General features: G+C 40.4%; 1 protein-coding gene across 3 annotated transcripts; it reads left to right on the top strand.

Moving 5' to 3' along the window:
- The first annotated feature begins 383 nt into the window (after positions 1-383).
- On the top strand, positions 384-16,491 carry CEP20 (centrosomal protein 20). 3 transcript variants are annotated; one of them, XM_035022345.1, is made up of 5 exons: positions 384-445; positions 3,507-3,704; positions 5,747-5,831; positions 10,285-10,421; positions 14,782-16,491. In XM_035022345.1, exons 1-5 carry the CDS (start codon positions 418-420, stop codon positions 14,856-14,858), a joined length of 525 nt encoding a protein of 174 aa, XP_034878236.1. In that variant the 5' UTR covers positions 384-417; the 3' UTR covers positions 14,859-16,491. The 3 variants fall into 3 exon arrangements, with proteins under 3 accessions (XP_034878236.1, XP_034878237.1, XP_034878238.1); XM_035022346.1 differs by having other exon boundaries at positions 10,285-10,456; XM_035022347.1 differs by having other exon boundaries at positions 10,285-10,452; positions 14,782-14,843.
- Positions 16,492-16,848: the final 357 nt, after the last annotated feature.

Here is a 16,848-nt window from a genome sequence, read left to right as displayed (position 1 = left end):
GCGGTGGGGCTCCGCGATCTGTTTTAACAAGTCTTCTGAGGCACGCTCAAGTTTGAGAACCACAGGCTTAATACATGGTAACCATTGACAATTAGTCCCTGAGGCTGCAGAGATGAGCAGTGGGCGGATCATGGAAGGATTAATAAGCACTAACTTGACGGCAGCACCCACAGGTGAGGGCTCTAATCTGTCTCAGTCCCGGTTCCTCCTCCCTCCTCCCGCAGCACCTAGAGGGCTCGCTGATTGGTGAGGTCCCTCCGGACTGTCACCACCCACCCAACCCGGGAGAGCGAAAACTGAAAGGGGCGGGACCGAGCGCCGCGAGAGAGGCACGCCTATTGGCTATAGACCACGCCGCATAGCGGGGCGGAGCCGCGCGTGCGCACGGCGAGGCGCGCCCCTGACGGCGGTTGAAAAATGGCGACTGTCGCCGAGCTGAAGGCTGGTGAGTGCGAGTGGGAAGTTCTCCGGGTGAGACGCGTCTGGCCTTCCGCCTGTGAAAGGGATGCAACGAAAGGAGGGCGCGCGGAACACAGAACCAGCCTTTTCGGGGGTCGTTCTGAGGCGTCAGGGCTCGCAGAGCGTCCGGCTGGTGTGGCGGCCGCTTCGCCGGGGCCCTGGGTGAGGGAAGGGGTCGCACAGGGGCAGTTTTGGAATCAGCTGTGAGCTGGAAGAGGAGCTGCAGGACCCGCAGGGTCCTGAGAGGTCTCTAGTCCTGCACGTTGGGCCTCTGGCGCCTTTGTCGGACCCCGCTCGAGCCGAGGCTTTGGGCCGCAGCTTTCATTTGGGACTGATGATTACAATACCCACATCCATTATTGGGGTTAGGTGCAACCCCTAAACCATTTGCTTACTTGTTTTACGGAATCCTTATAACAACCAGTGGGGTAGGTCCCGATCTCCATTGGGAAAACCTGGAGGTAGAAAAGTTTCCTGACTTGGCCATTCTCCTGTGTTTTTCACTCAGTTCCACAAAGGTGCGAGTCATGAAACGGGTAACGCTTGTGCCCGGTGGTTTTGACGCAGACATCCAGGCAAATAATAGTATTTATAGTTGCAAGTGAGCCTTAAATGTCAGACACTGCCCAGTCCCTGTGTCACCTAATAGTCTATGTGACAATCTTATGCCCCATTTCATAGATTGGGAAATTGCGATGCAGAGAGGTGAAATAGCTCGCCCAAAGTAACTTAGCTAGAAGGAGGCAGTGCGTGAGAACCTGGATATGCTGCACCTGAACTCCAGGTCTTAAACACCGGGTGATACTGCGACCTGATTAATAAAGCCAGTTCCAGTTTTCAGGGACCTTGCACTCTAAGTCAGTAATTCTTAAAGATCTGGCAGAGAAGGGTTGAATCCCTTTGAGAATAGGATTCAGTAAGCATTGGTACAAATGTGTATTTGGGGCACTGGGCTGATGATGAACAGTCATAAAAAAGGCATGCCTTTATCCACAAGAACAGACTTTCAGGTGAATCTGAGCACCCTCCCTGCATGAAATACAGAACACATGTAATACTGCATCAGCTTCAGAGGATTTAAAGATACTTTGGGATATTAGGCCAGGTTAAGAACTTCTTTCTGAAGAAGTTGTTACGGTACAGATTTTTAAGCATAATTAAAGGAAGGGCAAAATGGTATGGAACCTGAAAAGAAAATATAACTGGGGATTAGGAATGTCCTATGCAGATGTATCCCTTTGTTTTTTCTGCATTCCCCAGTTCTGAATATGCTTTGTGTTCAGAGAAAATGTATTTCCCGCTCAACCGCTCAATTATCTTACATTGTATGGGCTTTCATCCCCCCCCCCCCCACACACACACCTTGGGGTAATTGGGGAGGGGCGGAGGGAGAAAGAGAATCTTGAGTAGGCTCCATGCCCACTCTGGAGCCTGGTACTGAGCCAAAATCAGGAGTCAGTCCTTAACCCACAGAGCCATCCAGGTGCCCCTGGGCTTTTACCTTATTAAAACATTTTCACATTTTTCCACCTCACTTGGTTCTGCCTTTGAGAGGTAGAACTCATTATGCTGGAGAGGGCAGCTGAGGCATGAGCTGGTGATGAGAAAGGATAGGCTTCCTAACTCCAGCGTCATTAATACTCACTTCTCTGCTGAGTTTGAGGCTGTGCTGTGTGCTAATTCAGAGTATTTGAGACAGGATCCTGGCCAGAGAAAAAAATCTCTTCCATCTAATTTCCAAAGGTGGAATTAGAGAACCGGGGTTTGGTTATGATCCCAAGAATATGATAAGACTGGACCTTCCTTTCATGGGCCTATTACAAAGTCTGATTGGGTGATAACTGTACTTGCATACCTGCCAAAAAGGTTGAGGGGATGATTTAAAAACAAGGGGCGAGAAAGGTTAAAGTTCAGTCTACATTGTGTCTCTGTAATCATATCACCCAGGTTTTTGTTGTTGTATCTTAAAGCTTAAAGGGATTTTATGTTTATGCCTACATGGATGAGCTCCTTGGGCTCCATTTATTAATTTTTCTTTATTTTGGTGTAGTTATTTGGTGCCTTTGGCAGGGCACAGTACAGTATTAAACTATGTTTATTACACCAATAGTATTCAGCACTGTATTATAATGCTCCCAGGTAGCATTTATTGAGCTCTTACTATGTTCTAGGCACTGTGCGTGAGATGTGTTGATTGTCTGGGTTTGTTATTTAGCCATTAGGGACAATGTGAAAAAAGAGGTTCCAGACCACTGCAAGGAATGATGCCATTTCAGCTCTATGCCCCTCAGTGTCCATACTGGTATTTATGGTTAAATCTCATTATCACAACCGATATTGTAATAGGACCTTTGCTCATCAAGAAGTTAGATTACATTCAGCATATATATCCCTGATTCTTTAAGATGGCAATGATATAGCTACGTGTTAGATTCCTGTCTAGGCTTACAATTTCAAAATCCTGTTTTTTTTAGGAAGTTAACTCATAAGTGTCTTTAAAAAACAAACAAAACCCAAAGAAACACCTTTTTGTTCAGAATGGGCCACTCCCCAGCGGTTATCTGGGTATCAGAGGTTTTTATCAAAAAAGACAACAAATTCCTTCCTTTTATGGGATGTACTTGTTATCTTTAACCATCTTTCTAGACCAGAGGTTTTTAGTGACACAGACCTATCTGCAGTGATAAATGCTCTTGAAAATATAGGAGACGGGAAATTTCAGGCCCCAGTAAGCCAAGGATAATTCTGCATTCCCTTTTCCTCCCTCCCTGAAGATGCATACCAGACTATAGCTTCCCACGGTGATGATGCTGGAAAGAGAAACTTGAATTTGCTTAAATATATTAAAACAGCAAATCATTGCAACTTGAGAACTTTATTTTTTATTACAAACATGATGCTAATCGGATAACTTCCATTCAGCACATTGTTTAGATAAAAACAATGGCTACTAGGCCATTTACCTTTTAAACATTTTTCTTCAAAGTATGCCTAAGAATGATCAAATTTAATCTGTAATTGAAGCATTAATGTTTTATGTTTAACAGTTTTAAAGGACACGTTGGAGAAAAGGGGAGTATTAGGGCATTTAAAAGCAAGGATCCGAGCTGAAGTTTTCAATGCCCTAGATGATGAAAGCGAACCCCGACCATCGTTGTCTCATGAAAACCTTCTAATTAATGAACTAATTCGGGAGTATCTGGAGTTCAACAAATATAAGTACACAGCATCTGTCCTCATGTCAGGTAAGAGGTTATTATTACTTGCCTGAAACAAAATCTGCTTTTTCCCTTCCCTCACTTCTCAGAAAATATTTAGGCTGAAAATCTAATTCCATTACCACACGGTGTCATCCAGGTGCCTGGGACGTAAAAAGCTCCTGGGCTCTTTCCATAGCTTGAATACATTCTCATGGGGCTTATTGTATTGTAGGGGAAAATAAATACCTAAACACTTAAACTAGGTGCATACTTTGAAAAATCATCTGTATTTCCTGATACTAAATAAAAAGTTGTTTACATTTTATCTTGTTTGCTGCCAGCTTTTTTCTGTGTAGATGCTTTAAAAATACAGTTTCAGAGGCTCAGTCAATTAAGCATACGACTCTTGATCTCAGCTCAGGTCTTGATCTCAGGGCCTTGGGTTTGAGCCCTGAGTTGGGCTCTGCGCTTGGCCTGGAACCTACTTAAAAAGGATTGGGAAGGTAAACTCCAAACTCACTGTAATGATAGGAGGGAGAGAAGTGGTGTTGGGGGGAGGAGGTGGGCTGTTAAAGAGATATCTATCTCTTATATTTTATTTCTGAAGAAAGTAAGTAAATAACTGAAAAGAATGCACATTAATCAGGATAGACTTTCCTCTGGGCTTGGGGGAGAAATGGGATTGGAAGGATTGCTTTGTTTAAGGTTTAATCTGTGCTTTAAGACTATTTCATGCCTCATCAAAAAAAAGAAACCATGAAGTAGATTTTGGAAGAGAGAATGAATTCTTGGTGATGTTGTAACTTTTCCATTTAATAGATTTTTTAAAAATTAACATTCTATATCTTTAATGTTAAGCACATATCTTAACTGAATAAAGACTGGTGAGTTTCAGTGGTTTAAGGATCTTCAGAATCAGCCTCCACTTTCCTCAGTTTGTTATAGATGGCTGTATAATACTATTAACACTCAGAAAAGAAAATTATGAAAATATAATGAATTAAGTCTTGGACCTGGGCTTCCCTAGAATGAAATGTAGTCATAATAGTCAAATTTCATGTTAAGTGTCTTGGCTTTTTTAAAAAACTGAGGTATAATTAACAATGCAATATTCCTTTTTTAGTGTACAGTTCTATGGATTTTACCAAATGTATATAGTTGCGTAACTACCACCTCAGTTACAATCACTGTAGAGAATATTTTTATCACCTCAAAACATTCTCTGTGCCCTGTTTTAGTCAACTTCTTCACCTACCCCAACCCCTAACAGCCACTGATCTGTTTTTTTTCTGTACCTGTCATTTGCCTTTTCCGGAATGTCATATAAATGAGCCTATTCAGGATGTAGCCTTTTGAGTCTGTTTCCTTTCACTTAGCATAATGCTTTTCAGATTCAGCTGTGTTGGTTTTCCCCCCACTGAATATCAGCATTCCTTTGTATTGCTGTGCCAATTTATCTATTATCAGTTGATGGCCAGTTGTGTATATATTTTGGCAATTATCAATCAAGCTGCTGTAAACATTCACCACAAGTTTTTGTGTGAATGTAAGCTTTCATTTCTCTTGGGTAAAGAGCTAAGAGTGGGATTGCAGGTTATGTGTGGTAAGTACATGCTTACCTTTATAAGAAATGGCTCAACTGTTTTCCAAAGTGGTTGTACCATTTTGCTCTCCTACTAGCAAAGCAAAGGATGAGAGTATCCAGTTGCCCTGTATCCTTGCCAGCACTTGATATTTGGGTTAATTTTACTTTTAGAGTTATTGCCACCAAATGGATATTGTTACTGTCCTGTATTTAATTCGTAGGCTTCTTCAGAAAAAGACTACTGAAGTCCAGTATGCAGAAACATATGTTCCCAACCAAAAATTGGGGGATTTAAAAAATGAATTTATGTTAAACTCTGTTAAGTTATACATATAACAAAATGATATTTTGAAAATCATAAAATCACATACAATTGGATCTGCCTTGGTATGTGTCATCATCACTCTTCCAAAATCTGGAAAGTCTGTATAACTGGTAAGTGGTTCTTACCAAAATCATATGTGCTTTTTAGATGAATAAAGACTCATGATTTTTCCTCTAGAATCTGGTCAACCTGTAATTCCATTGGACAGACAGTTTCTCATCCGTGAACTAAATGCATTTGAAGAATCAAAGGATGATACAATGTAAGAAGTTTTTTAAGTAAAGTTTTTAAAAATAAAAATTTAAAAGGAAGTTTTTGGATATTGTTGTATTGGAGCTGTAGTCACGTAGTGGTTTTATTTCATTTTAATTGAGCAGGTGTTTATTTGGTTCGAGTATGCCTCTGACACTGCACCGAATCCAAGGTGCGTAGCAATGAACGGGACAAGGCCTCTGCTCCCTGGAGCTAAAATTCCTGTGGCTTCAGCGGCCCGAGCATCTGTCTCACTAAGGGTCACTCTTCTTGGCTTCTTGATGCATCCCTTTTTTTTTCTTCTGAGGCTTTACTCTGTCAGTTGTTTTCTTGCTCATGATGAACTCTTCCTCCTGATTGTTTCCTTCACTTCAACTTAGGAATATACTCAGATCTCCCAAAAAAACCAGTCAGCTTGTTTTTACCACTGAACTTAGTGAAAACCAACCATCTGCTTTCATTTTGTCACTCTCCCCTCTTTTGCCTTCTTTGCATATTAAATTCTTCCTTCACCATTTATACTGAAACTATGCTCTTGAAAAGAAGGGTGACCACTTTCTAGTAGTTTCTTAGTTCTATTCCTACCTCAAAGTTGCTTAAACTTTTTCCAGAGGATCCCTGAATGGCAAAAAAAAAAAAAAAAAAAAAAAATGTACCTAGGACACTCAAAGCAGCCCCCCCGCCCCCACCCCGGGCAAGAAATTTCTTTGAAGTCTTGAGCGTTTTCCCTTTCTAAAAATTTCTTGAATTTTTTTCTTTCTGCTTCATGGTATAATTGTTTTACCATAAAAATGTTATAAATGACATAGCAATTAAATTGGACTCTCCCACAAATCTTTGTACAATTAATGTTCCCGGATCATATGCCACTTTTATCCTGTACTTTGTCCCAAGTCCCCGGCACCAAGAGCGGGTATATATCTGTATTTCCAATTTGAGAAGCTCAGTTTTACTTGAGTTTCTGTAGCATTTTGTAATAGTGACTATTCTCCCTTAAAACATTTTTTTTTGTCATTTGTCTTTTATGAACCTTTACTGTCTAGGTTTTTCTATCTGTAATAGTGTTCTCAGTTTCTTCATTGGCTCCTTTAGGGTTCCTTTAAATCGTGAGCACTCTCCAAGTTTTGTCCTTAACAAAACTTTTCTTCCTGTCCCCTTACCCACTTTTCTAAGTATGCCTGAGTCTTTAATGATGCCTCCATGCTGGTGACTCTGCTTTAAATCTGACAGATCCTCTGAATTATGGACCCACATTTCTGCTGGCATCTCAAACTCGGTGTGTCCAAAAATGAAATGTGTTATTTTCACCTCCTTAAACCCCCCTTGTAGGTTCCTCATATAGCCATTCGGGTCTTAAACTCAGAGTCCATATACAGTTATGGCTCCTTCCCCTCTCTCTACCAGTCACTCTGTGGACTCCGTGACTTCTGCCTCTGTTCTGTTCAGAAGCCATCTGTCTGCTTTTCTGTCTCTAGTCACTTTCTTTCCTGACTTACCTTCATACTGCCAACAGCGGGCTTTCTAAAAGACAGTTACTGCTTTGTTTGAAACATTTCCATTGTAGGGCTGCCTGGTGGGTTAGTCGGTTAAGCCTCGGACTCTTAATGTCAGCTCAGGTCTTGAGTTCAAGGCTGGTGTTGGGCTCCACGTCCGTAAAAACAACAAAACAAAACATCTCCATTGCGAAGTTTTCAGATTTTAAAAAGTAATATGGATGGTATATTTGAAATTTGCTGAGAGAGTAGAACTTAAATGTTTTCTCACCCATGAAGGGAACACACACAAAGTAAATCGGTGAGGCGATGGGTATGTTACTTAACTCAATGACGGGAATTCCTTCGCAGTGTGTGTGTGTGTATATCAAATCATCATGTTCACTTTAAATACCTTACAATTTTATTTCTCAATTATACCTCAGTAAAGCTGGGGGAAAGAAGTAAAGCAAATACTAGATACATATGCCAGTGTGAGTGTAACGTGGCTGTCCGTAAAGACATTGTTATTTTTCAGGAAAGCTTAAGAATTTTCACACAAAGTAGGATAAAGTCTAGAATAGCCTTTGTTAGGTCAAGCCGTGCCACCAATTGAGTTTGTGCCAAATTTATGAAGAACACTTTCATAGTTTTTGTGTTTCACCATTGCAAATAAGGTTATGGTAAGGCTGAACTTAAAAAAAAAATTCTTTTTTAAACTTTTATTTAAAAAAAATCTTAATATCCATGAATTTGTGGATTAAATATGCAAGCTTTCAATTTTCTAATAACATTTTAAAATATCTGAATCTTAAAAATTTTAAATCTTAAAACTTCATTGATGTTAATTTAAGAACAAAATTGTTCGAACTTAAAAATCTTCCTGAACCAATTAGCTCTTTGGGAAACATGGGTTTAAAATTAAACAAAAGACGGATCTTACATTCCTAGATCTAAGAGTTACAATATAAGATATGCTTTCCTAAGAGCTGAGGCATCTTAAATAGAAAAACTTAACTTTCCTGCTCTCGCCATGGTCTGAAGAAGTTGGCATGCAAGCAGTTAATTACTGCTGCATAACTGAGCGCCCCAGGATTTGGTGGCTTGAAACAACAATCATTTATTCTCTGTGGTTGGTCTGGAATCTATGGGCGGTTCTGGTGCTCAGCTGAGAGCTGGAGATTCCAGTTGCAATGTAGCCAGGGAGGCCCTCATCTGAAGGGCTGCCTGGGGCTGCAGGATCCCCTTCTGTGTGGCTCGCCAACATGGCTGCTTGCACCAGGCCCCCATTCCTTCCATGGCTACCTTTCCCTGGGACAGCTCTGGTGTCCTCATGACGTGGCAGCTGACTTCCCCCAGAGAGAGTGGCCCAGAGAGAAGGCACGGAGGTAGCCACGGTACACAGTGCTTTATGACCTAGTCTTGGAAGTTGCACAGTGCTGTCACTTAATACCTTACTTGGTTCCTAGAAATGACTTGAGCCCACACTCCAGGGGAGGGCAGTTAGGCTCCACCTTTTGAAGGGAAAGGAATATCATACTTTAAACTATCACATCAGCTAATAAATAGATAGCTCGAAAAAATCAGATAAATTGTATTTTCAATGATGAGATTAGAAACGAAGAAAACATTTCTGTTGTACCTCTCTTCATTGTCAGCAAGTAGCTTCCCTTTGTGCGGGGGTACTAATAGAAATCACCAGGCAGATTATTGTCATGAAAAGAATATGGGACTTGGAGTTCAAGTAGAAAGTTTGTTTACTTACAGAGGAATCTCCAGCAAATTCCCTGAGCTGTGGTGGGATGATGATTAGGACATTCACAAGGAGAGGATAAAATGGAGAGAGGTTTGGGGCGCCTGGGTGGCTCAGTTGTTAAACATCTGCCTGTGCTCAGGTCATGATCCCAGGGTCCTGGGACCAAACCCCGCATCGGGCTCCCTGCTCCACGGGAAGCCTGCTTCTCCCTCTCCCTCTCCCCCGCTTGTGTTCCCTCTCTCGCTGTATCTCTCTCTGTCAAATAAATAAGTAAATCTTTTTTTTTTTTTCTTCTAAGGTTTTATTTATTTGACAGAAAGACAGCCAGAGAAGGAACACAAGCGGGGGGGGGGGGGTGGGAGAGGGAGAAGCAGGCCCCCCACGGAGCAGGGAGCCCCATGCAGGGCTTGATCCCAGGACTCTGGGATCATGACCTGAGCCGAGGGCAGACACTTAACGACTGAGCCACCCAGGCGCCCCAATAAGTAAATCTTAAAAAAAAAAAAAAATGGAGGGAGGTTAGAGTGTTTTGTAAACTGTAAAAATAGCCTTTTTTTTAACCTGCCCTCCCTCCCTAAAAATAGCTTATTAAATGTTAGTTCTTACTCAACTCCTGAATAGCTAACATTTATATACCATTTAATATGTGCCAGGCACAGTCCTAAACACTTGGTATTTATTAACTCATTTAGTCCACAGCAACCCTAGGAGGTAAGGGCTACACTTATCTTCATTTGTAGAGGAAGAAACATGTATCAGGGTGGGGACATTAAGAATCTTGTTGAGGTCAAGTGGTGAAGCCAGGATTTGAACCCAGGCAGCCTGGCTTTCGGGCCATATGACCTTCTTTAGGCAAGGATTTATTCACCCAGTAAGTGTTTACTGAATACCTACCGTGTATCAGATAGTGCTAGGCACTGGGAAATCTCAACTGGACTTGAAAGGCGGAATTCCTGTGTATTGGTGGATTGACCTTGTATTTCAGTTTAGATGATGTTTAAGTTGTTAACATGGGTTCTCTGGGTTTTTAAATTGTCTTTCGAGTTAAATGGTACTCTTAAATTTAGAAAAGCATGAATAGTTTGCAGTTTGGATAGTAACTGTGCATCTTCTTTCTTTTAAGTCTGGAGAATTACCTGGCCGTTTTGGTGGCAGAGGCTGCCTTAAAGAAGAGAGATTTTAAGCTTTTCCTCTATCTGCAATTTTAATTGATTTTGCTTTTCTTCCTGCTACAGACCTCTTTTATATGGAATTTTAGCTCATTTCTTGCGTGGAACTAAGGATGACCTCCAAAATCCATTTCTGAGAGGGTCTTCACTTCAGCCTCCAAACCCAAATCTTGGCGAACAACCTAGCAGAAGAAAGCAAAGGGGTATGAATTTCCTGGGATTCACCATTTAGCTGTCAGCAAGTATTTTTTCTTCTTTTGTTTTTTAAATTTTTTTAAAGATTTTATTTTTAAGGAATCTCCACACCCATCGTGGGACTCAGACTCACAACCCCAAGATCAAGAGTCACATGCTCCACTGACTGAGCCAGCCAGGTGCCCCGAGTATTTTTTTCTTCTTAAATATTTTTCTCTCAGGTCACCTGGGTGGCTCAGTCGGTTAAGCGAGTGCCTTTGGCTCAGGTCATGATCCCAGGGTCCTGGGATTGAGCCCCATGTGGGTCTCTCTGCTCAGCTGGGAGCCTGCTTCTCCCTCCGCCTCTGCTTGCTTCTCCCCCTGCTTGTGCTCTCTCTCTCTCAAATGAAATTTTTAAAAAAAATTTTTTTTGTCTCTCAGGAATAGTTTTTCCTGAGCTTTTGAGTCATAGTTTAATTCTACTTACATCTAATATAGTTTGAGTCTGTGTTACTTATCCTCCAAAAAACAAAATGGTGTTTGGAAAGAGAATTTTGAGGGGATGGGGGAATGACTGGACAAAATTCTTAGATATTGTTTCTATGCCAAAGTATGGAAAAACCTGATTTTTCACATAGATTTGTATTTGGGACAGCTTAGATCATCGGCATACGCAATAAATAGATTTTTATCAAATCATCACTTTTTTTTTCACCTCCAAGACTGAAGAAAGGCAAGATTGCTGAATACAGATAGAGAAGTCACAGGTGTCTATATTCTTTGCATTTTTAGGATACTGTTGGTAAAAGACTGATAGTTACCTACAGATAACATATTCCTAGGAGAATAGCCCCTATTTCTTTCAGAATGTTCACTCTTTAAATGAGCTTTCAGTTGTGATCACATCGGCAATAGGATCTCAATTTGATAATCTGAACTGAATGGTTTATAGCTCCTTCTTTCCAACCTTGGTAGAATTGATCTCTTTCTAAGGACAGTCAGAGGTGGGGCTCAGGCAGCAGATTAGCAGAACAAATCTAAATCTTGAATGTTGAAATAAACTTCTAGGAAACATCTAAAATACAAATTGTCTTTTGTAGTTTTCATAGACTGCTGTGAGCAGTAATGATACCGTTAAATATTTGTTGTGTCTCCTAAGATCTGAAAATGAAGTATTTGTGAAGCAAGGTTACTTTTGTGGGTTATTTCTGATTTCACTAGGAGTTACTCATCTATGTATCTTAGAACGCTGAGCTGATGGACCTTTGAAAAAGAAATCACCCCCACCTCCTTACTTTACAGTTGAGAAAACCAGTACTGAGAGGTTAAGTGACTCCTCTAAAGCCTACAGCTGATCATTTTTAGCAGAATCAGCATTTCCGAGTGCCATTCCTGTACACTTTTCCACTTAAAGAATGTAAAGAAATTTTCCTAGTTCCCTTTTCGGGGCTTGGTAAGGAACTGTCATTAGTGGCTACTATTTGACAAGTACTTAAAAACCAAAACGAAAAAAAAAAGCAAAACAAAACACACAAGTAGGCAAGTAAATCTCTAAGCATTCATATAATACAACGTAAAATTCTCTTGACTCTCTTCCCTCTTGTCTCTCCCTAACTCCCCAATCTCCATCCCTTCCATGGAAGGTCCCTATTAGCAGCTTGGGGTGGGGGGTCTCCTTCTGGACTCATTTCTGTGCATGTAAATTTATATGTACTGCTATTCGACATGTTATCCTGAGATTTGCTTTGTTTTCCCTTGTCTTGTCAATATGTGTAGATCTGCTTCGACCTCATTCTTAACTTTGTGTAGTATTGCATAGTATTGCTAATCATCCCTTACTGATGGACTTCTTTGTTTTTAAGTTTACCGTATTGTAGAATTACTTTGTCCACGTAAGTATTTCTCTTATGTGGATGCTAGAAGTACAGTTGCTGGTTCAAAGCATATGCATATTAAAAAACGTAGTAGATATTGTCTAATTCCCCTCCAAAAAGGCTTTACCTACCAAGAATATATGCTAATACCAGTTTCTCTATTTAATTGCCACCAGGGGATACTGTACACGTGGACACCTGCTAACACAGCAAACCCATGACAGGGGTAGTTTCAGTCCCATAAGCAAAAATAACCTCTTGAGAAATCACTTTTCTGGCTTACAAGCTTTTTATTTTTATTTATTTATTTTCAGGTGTACAATATAGCAATTCAGCACTTCCATACAACACCCCAGTGCTCATCACAAGTGCCCTCCTTAATCCCTATCGCCTGGTAATCCATTAGTGTGTTCTCTAGAGTTAAGAGTATTTTTTTGGTTTGTCTTTTTTCTTCCTTTGTTCATTTGTTTTGTTTCTTAAATTCCGCATATGAGTGACATCATTGGTGTTTGTCTTTCTCTGACTTATTTCACTTGGCATGATACTCTCTAGCTCCATCCATGTCATTGCATGGCTCGTAAGCTTTTTATAATCCATCTCATTCATGGCTAATGACTCATAGCCAAGTTACAAGTAACAGAGTATTTCTTAACCCAGTTCTGTTCTTTTGAGATGCGGGTAGAATAGCTAGTGGTAGCTTTACACCGTGGAGGTGGGAGGGCTGGAGCGTGGGTGTGTGTGTGCGTGGGAGAGAGAGAGAGAGAGAGAGAGGGCGCACTCGTTGCTTTGGGGCCTCTAGAGACATCAGAGAATCCAGTTCAAGTCAGTAGAGCTTTGGGTGCGTGTTCTGTGGAAAGCTCTGGGCAGGCTCAGAGGTGTGGAGGATGGCTGAGCTAATAGAAGCACAGGGATTTTGCAAATTATTTTTCTTGACCGTCAAAACTTTTCTTGATAACTGTGAACTCTTTGTGCAATGATTTGTGAAGCATTAGCAGCCACAGATGGCATTTTGTCCCAGTAACACATGTCAGCATTTACTTTCAGCGTCCACTTTCTCAGTTCTAGCTTACTGTTTGATAGAAACATGTTTTATTTTGACAACATGGAAAGGTTATGAAAATAGTAAAATATTACTCAGATTACAGTACCTGATCTCTACAGAAGCTCATCTAACTGAGATATAACACACTAAGATGAAATTGTCTTGGGTGTGAACACAAGTCTAAAGCATGCCAACACCAAAGCACTTTTATCACAGCTCCCAAAGAGCTGGAAAAAATGAACAGTGTAGACACACTTGCCTCTGGGATGGTAACCAGTTCATTAGGGCTGCTGATGTCAGTGCTTGAGACACTGGAGGCAAAGTAGGTTCTAGCTATAAGTAAAAGACCAGATATTTTGTAACAGAGAAAATCATTAGCAGTGCACCTTTATTGCACATCGGTGAAGTGCATGAATCACATACTTCTTAGTAATGTTTTTCTAGAAAACCTAAAATGTCTGTGGCCTCAGGATATTGGTAATTTTGTTCTGTCCAGCAAAGCTGCCTAAAAACGAGGGAGATAGTCCTCCGTGATCCAGACCTGCAGTCTCCAGTCTTCATGAGGACGATCAGAGCTGCCAGGGACTAGCAGGCCTGGGTGTAGAATCAGGTTGTCTTTAGAATTAGAAAATCCAGGATGTGTTTTTGGTGCTAAAATTGCATGTTTCTAACAACTGTCTAAATTTGTATTCTTTTTCTCCTGTCATCAAAATCATAAAAATGGGTTTTTCCAGTGTAAAAGTGTCTAGGGAATATTTTCAGTTTTTCACGGTTTCTCAGAATTTAGTCTTCACCTTGCATTTTTGTTGCATTTGGATATTAAGTCTCTTCAGGTTCTTTTAATCCAAGGCACTTCTCCCCATGACAAAAATTCAGCAGAAGTGACTAGGACCCCTTCGATCCCCAGAGCACAGGGGGTGGTCACAGGGGCTCTGGGCTCTTCTGAACTCTCACGGAACTTTATTGTTGCCGTCTTCGGCTGAAGAACATTTTCTACGATTTCTTGGGTATTTTCTGATGTGGGTAGGAAAATGTAAACTCTGCTAGTTTTTTCTTGCCACAAGAGGGTGCTGCTGAGAGGCATTTCTATTTGAAGGTGGTTTGTTTTTTGTTTTTGTTTTTAGTTGAAGAACTTTGGCATCCCTCAAAATGTTAATTGAATACCCTGTCCTTTCTCTCATTCCATTTCTTACATATCGTGTAAGAGAAGTGTGTAACTGCTCCTTACACATGGGTTTACTCCACGGTGCTCTCTGTTGCCTAAAAAACACTTGACAGTGAGTCTTCAGTACTAAATGTTTCTGACTTCTTCAATAATGTTTTTAAAATGGTGAGTTTATTTCATTGTCCTAAGCCACCTAAAGAACTCCTACGATATTAAATCCATAACATCCAAAAATACGTGTAGGTATGTCTGCACACTTCCTACTTTGACTTGGGATAAGTACTGACATTGGTTTCTGTTCATTTCAGATGACCACCGAAGAACGGAGAAGGGGAATAGTGCTAACATTGAAGAGCCTCTCGTTTCTCAAGCAGTGAAGAGATGACATTTCCATTTGGGGCACCTTTTGTCTTAAAATTGACATATTTATTCTCCCAACGTAACCAACATACATCACTAATATTTGTCCTTTGTAGAAATTTGAGTTTCTGCAAAACATTTAGCCTTCCTGTTTTACTACAATTGTGAATAAAGGCTAACTCCGTCATCTAGCTTCCTGGATTTGACTAGAAAGAAAATACATTGTTTTTAGAAAGTATTTTAAAGGTTTTTAAATTTGTGAGCACTGGAAGGATTTTTTAGTACCCCGTTATTCTTAAAAAAATAAAGAAAATTCAGGTCTTTATAGCCATATGCTCTGCTCTTTAACAAGCCTACATTAATTAAATTTCCTTCAGGCTGGAATTATGTGGATTTGTAGAAAAATTCATTTACATTTCTAAAAAACACTTAAAAGAACATTAAAGCCAGAAAAATTTAATTCCTATGAAGTTTGGTTTTTTGTTTATGATTAGCGGTTTTTCAGATAACCGTTTATAATTCAGTTTAAATATCTGAATTTCTATCTAAATTTGAACTTTTAAACTAGGTAACAATGTGCTTTTTCTTTCCTTAGACCATTTTGGCTCCTACTGGAAGATTTAATTAAAAGGTAGAGGGGGAAATAATTCTTTTAATTTTGCTGTAAGTGAAACAAAGAGTTTATTTTATTATATAAAGAATGTGGAACCAGCATGAAGAGACAGGCTTTAGGAGAAATACCAGAAAGCACCTCTTAAAAGATGGCATTGTTTAACCTCCATGTGGCCTTCAGTGATGCAATCACAAGATGAGCTCTAAAAGAGCCAGTCCCTCCTTTTCTGGACTCATTGCATGTCAGTTTTTTATTCTTGGGATAGAAAAATGGTAAGAGCTCTTCCTGTGCTATCTCTAAAATGCTGTTTTGATATTTACTAAGACATTTTTATAACGTGGAGTCTCCAGATGATGGCACTGACAGCAGCCGTGATAATAGCACATGATTGGCAGAAGTATAAAGTGTATTCGGCAAAACTGCCTGGGCGCCCACATACCGACAGCATTTAACTTGGCAGCATTTAACAGGGCAAGTGAGAAGGGCTGTAGGTGGCTAAATTGGTATCCTCTTCAGAGTGTCGATTCAGTGCTGTCTTTTGAAACTTTTGAGTGTATATTTGGTGTAAATTCTTGATGAACCAAGAGTTTTTATCTGAATGCAGAAAATTATTAAAGAAATCCCCTTGAGCCATACTTTACAAGTGAGAGGAGTTTGAGAGGCCCTGTTGATGAGCTAGGATTACAGAAGAGATGTAGAAGTACTGTAAGGGCTCATTTCCACTTTTCAAATCAAATCTGTAGTATCTGATAACAATTATGAATTCTACTGTATTGTATGTGGGAATATAAGTATCTGTATTCTTCTCAGAGGACTTGGTTTACATCCAAGGATGTTGGCAGTGGACGCTAAGTTTACCTCAGAAATTATAATCATGCAGGACTAGATTAAGAAAAACTGCTGGAGTTTATAATTTTGGTTATTGCTAAACAGAATTGTCACATGTAGTCCATAGTGTGTGTGTATGCATTATTGTGTAACTTGTTTGTACCTAGGCAACTTTTATACTTTCAATGTATTACTTAATAAAAAACAGTTAATTCAACTCGCCTTTGTGCAAAGGGTGTTCCTATGACTCTTCTGTCACCAAGAGGTGGGCACCAGGACAGGAAGAATGTTGGAGGTGGCTCCCCAGGCCTGCCTTCAGGATTTCCAGCGGCCTAGTTGTTGGAGGGTATAGTGCAAGGTGGAGGGAGGGGCAATTTCCTGGTGTGTGGGCCCCCGGCATCAGCCACATCACCCTGCAACACTTAGTCTTCATCCAGGAGGCTGATGGTGTCAGTCTCCAGGGGGACAGCATTGTAACCTGGGGGGCCACTTAGGGGTTTGAAAAAGCATATTTAGTAGTATGTTTTTCTATTTGCAAAAGAGAAAAACCACCTATTTTCAAAACTGAGATTTT

The sequence above is a fragment of the Mirounga leonina genome, unplaced genomic scaffold (assembly GCF_011800145.1).
Source record: "Mirounga leonina isolate KUSES-001 unplaced genomic scaffold, KU_Mleo_1.0 Mir_175, whole genome shotgun sequence".
Classification (NCBI taxonomy): Eukaryota; Metazoa; Chordata; class Mammalia; order Carnivora; family Phocidae; genus Mirounga; species Mirounga leonina.
The sequence above is the reverse complement of the archived record's forward strand: the minus strand, read 5'-3'. Positions and strand labels throughout refer to the sequence as shown.

Bases quoted from the DNA above. Each gene is read 5' to 3' on its own strand.
- CEP20 (XM_035022345.1), top strand. From the start codon at position 418: ATGGCGACTGTCGCCGAGCTGAAGGCTG. The intron at 3,705-5,746 runs GTAAGAGGTTAT...TTTTTCCTCTAG, and splicing joins AGCATCTGTCCTCATGTCAG to AATCTGGTCAACCTGTAATT. The intron at 10,422-14,781 runs GTATGAATTTCC...TGTTCATTTCAG, and splicing joins TAGCAGAAGAAAGCAAAGGG to ATGACCACCGAAGAACGGAG.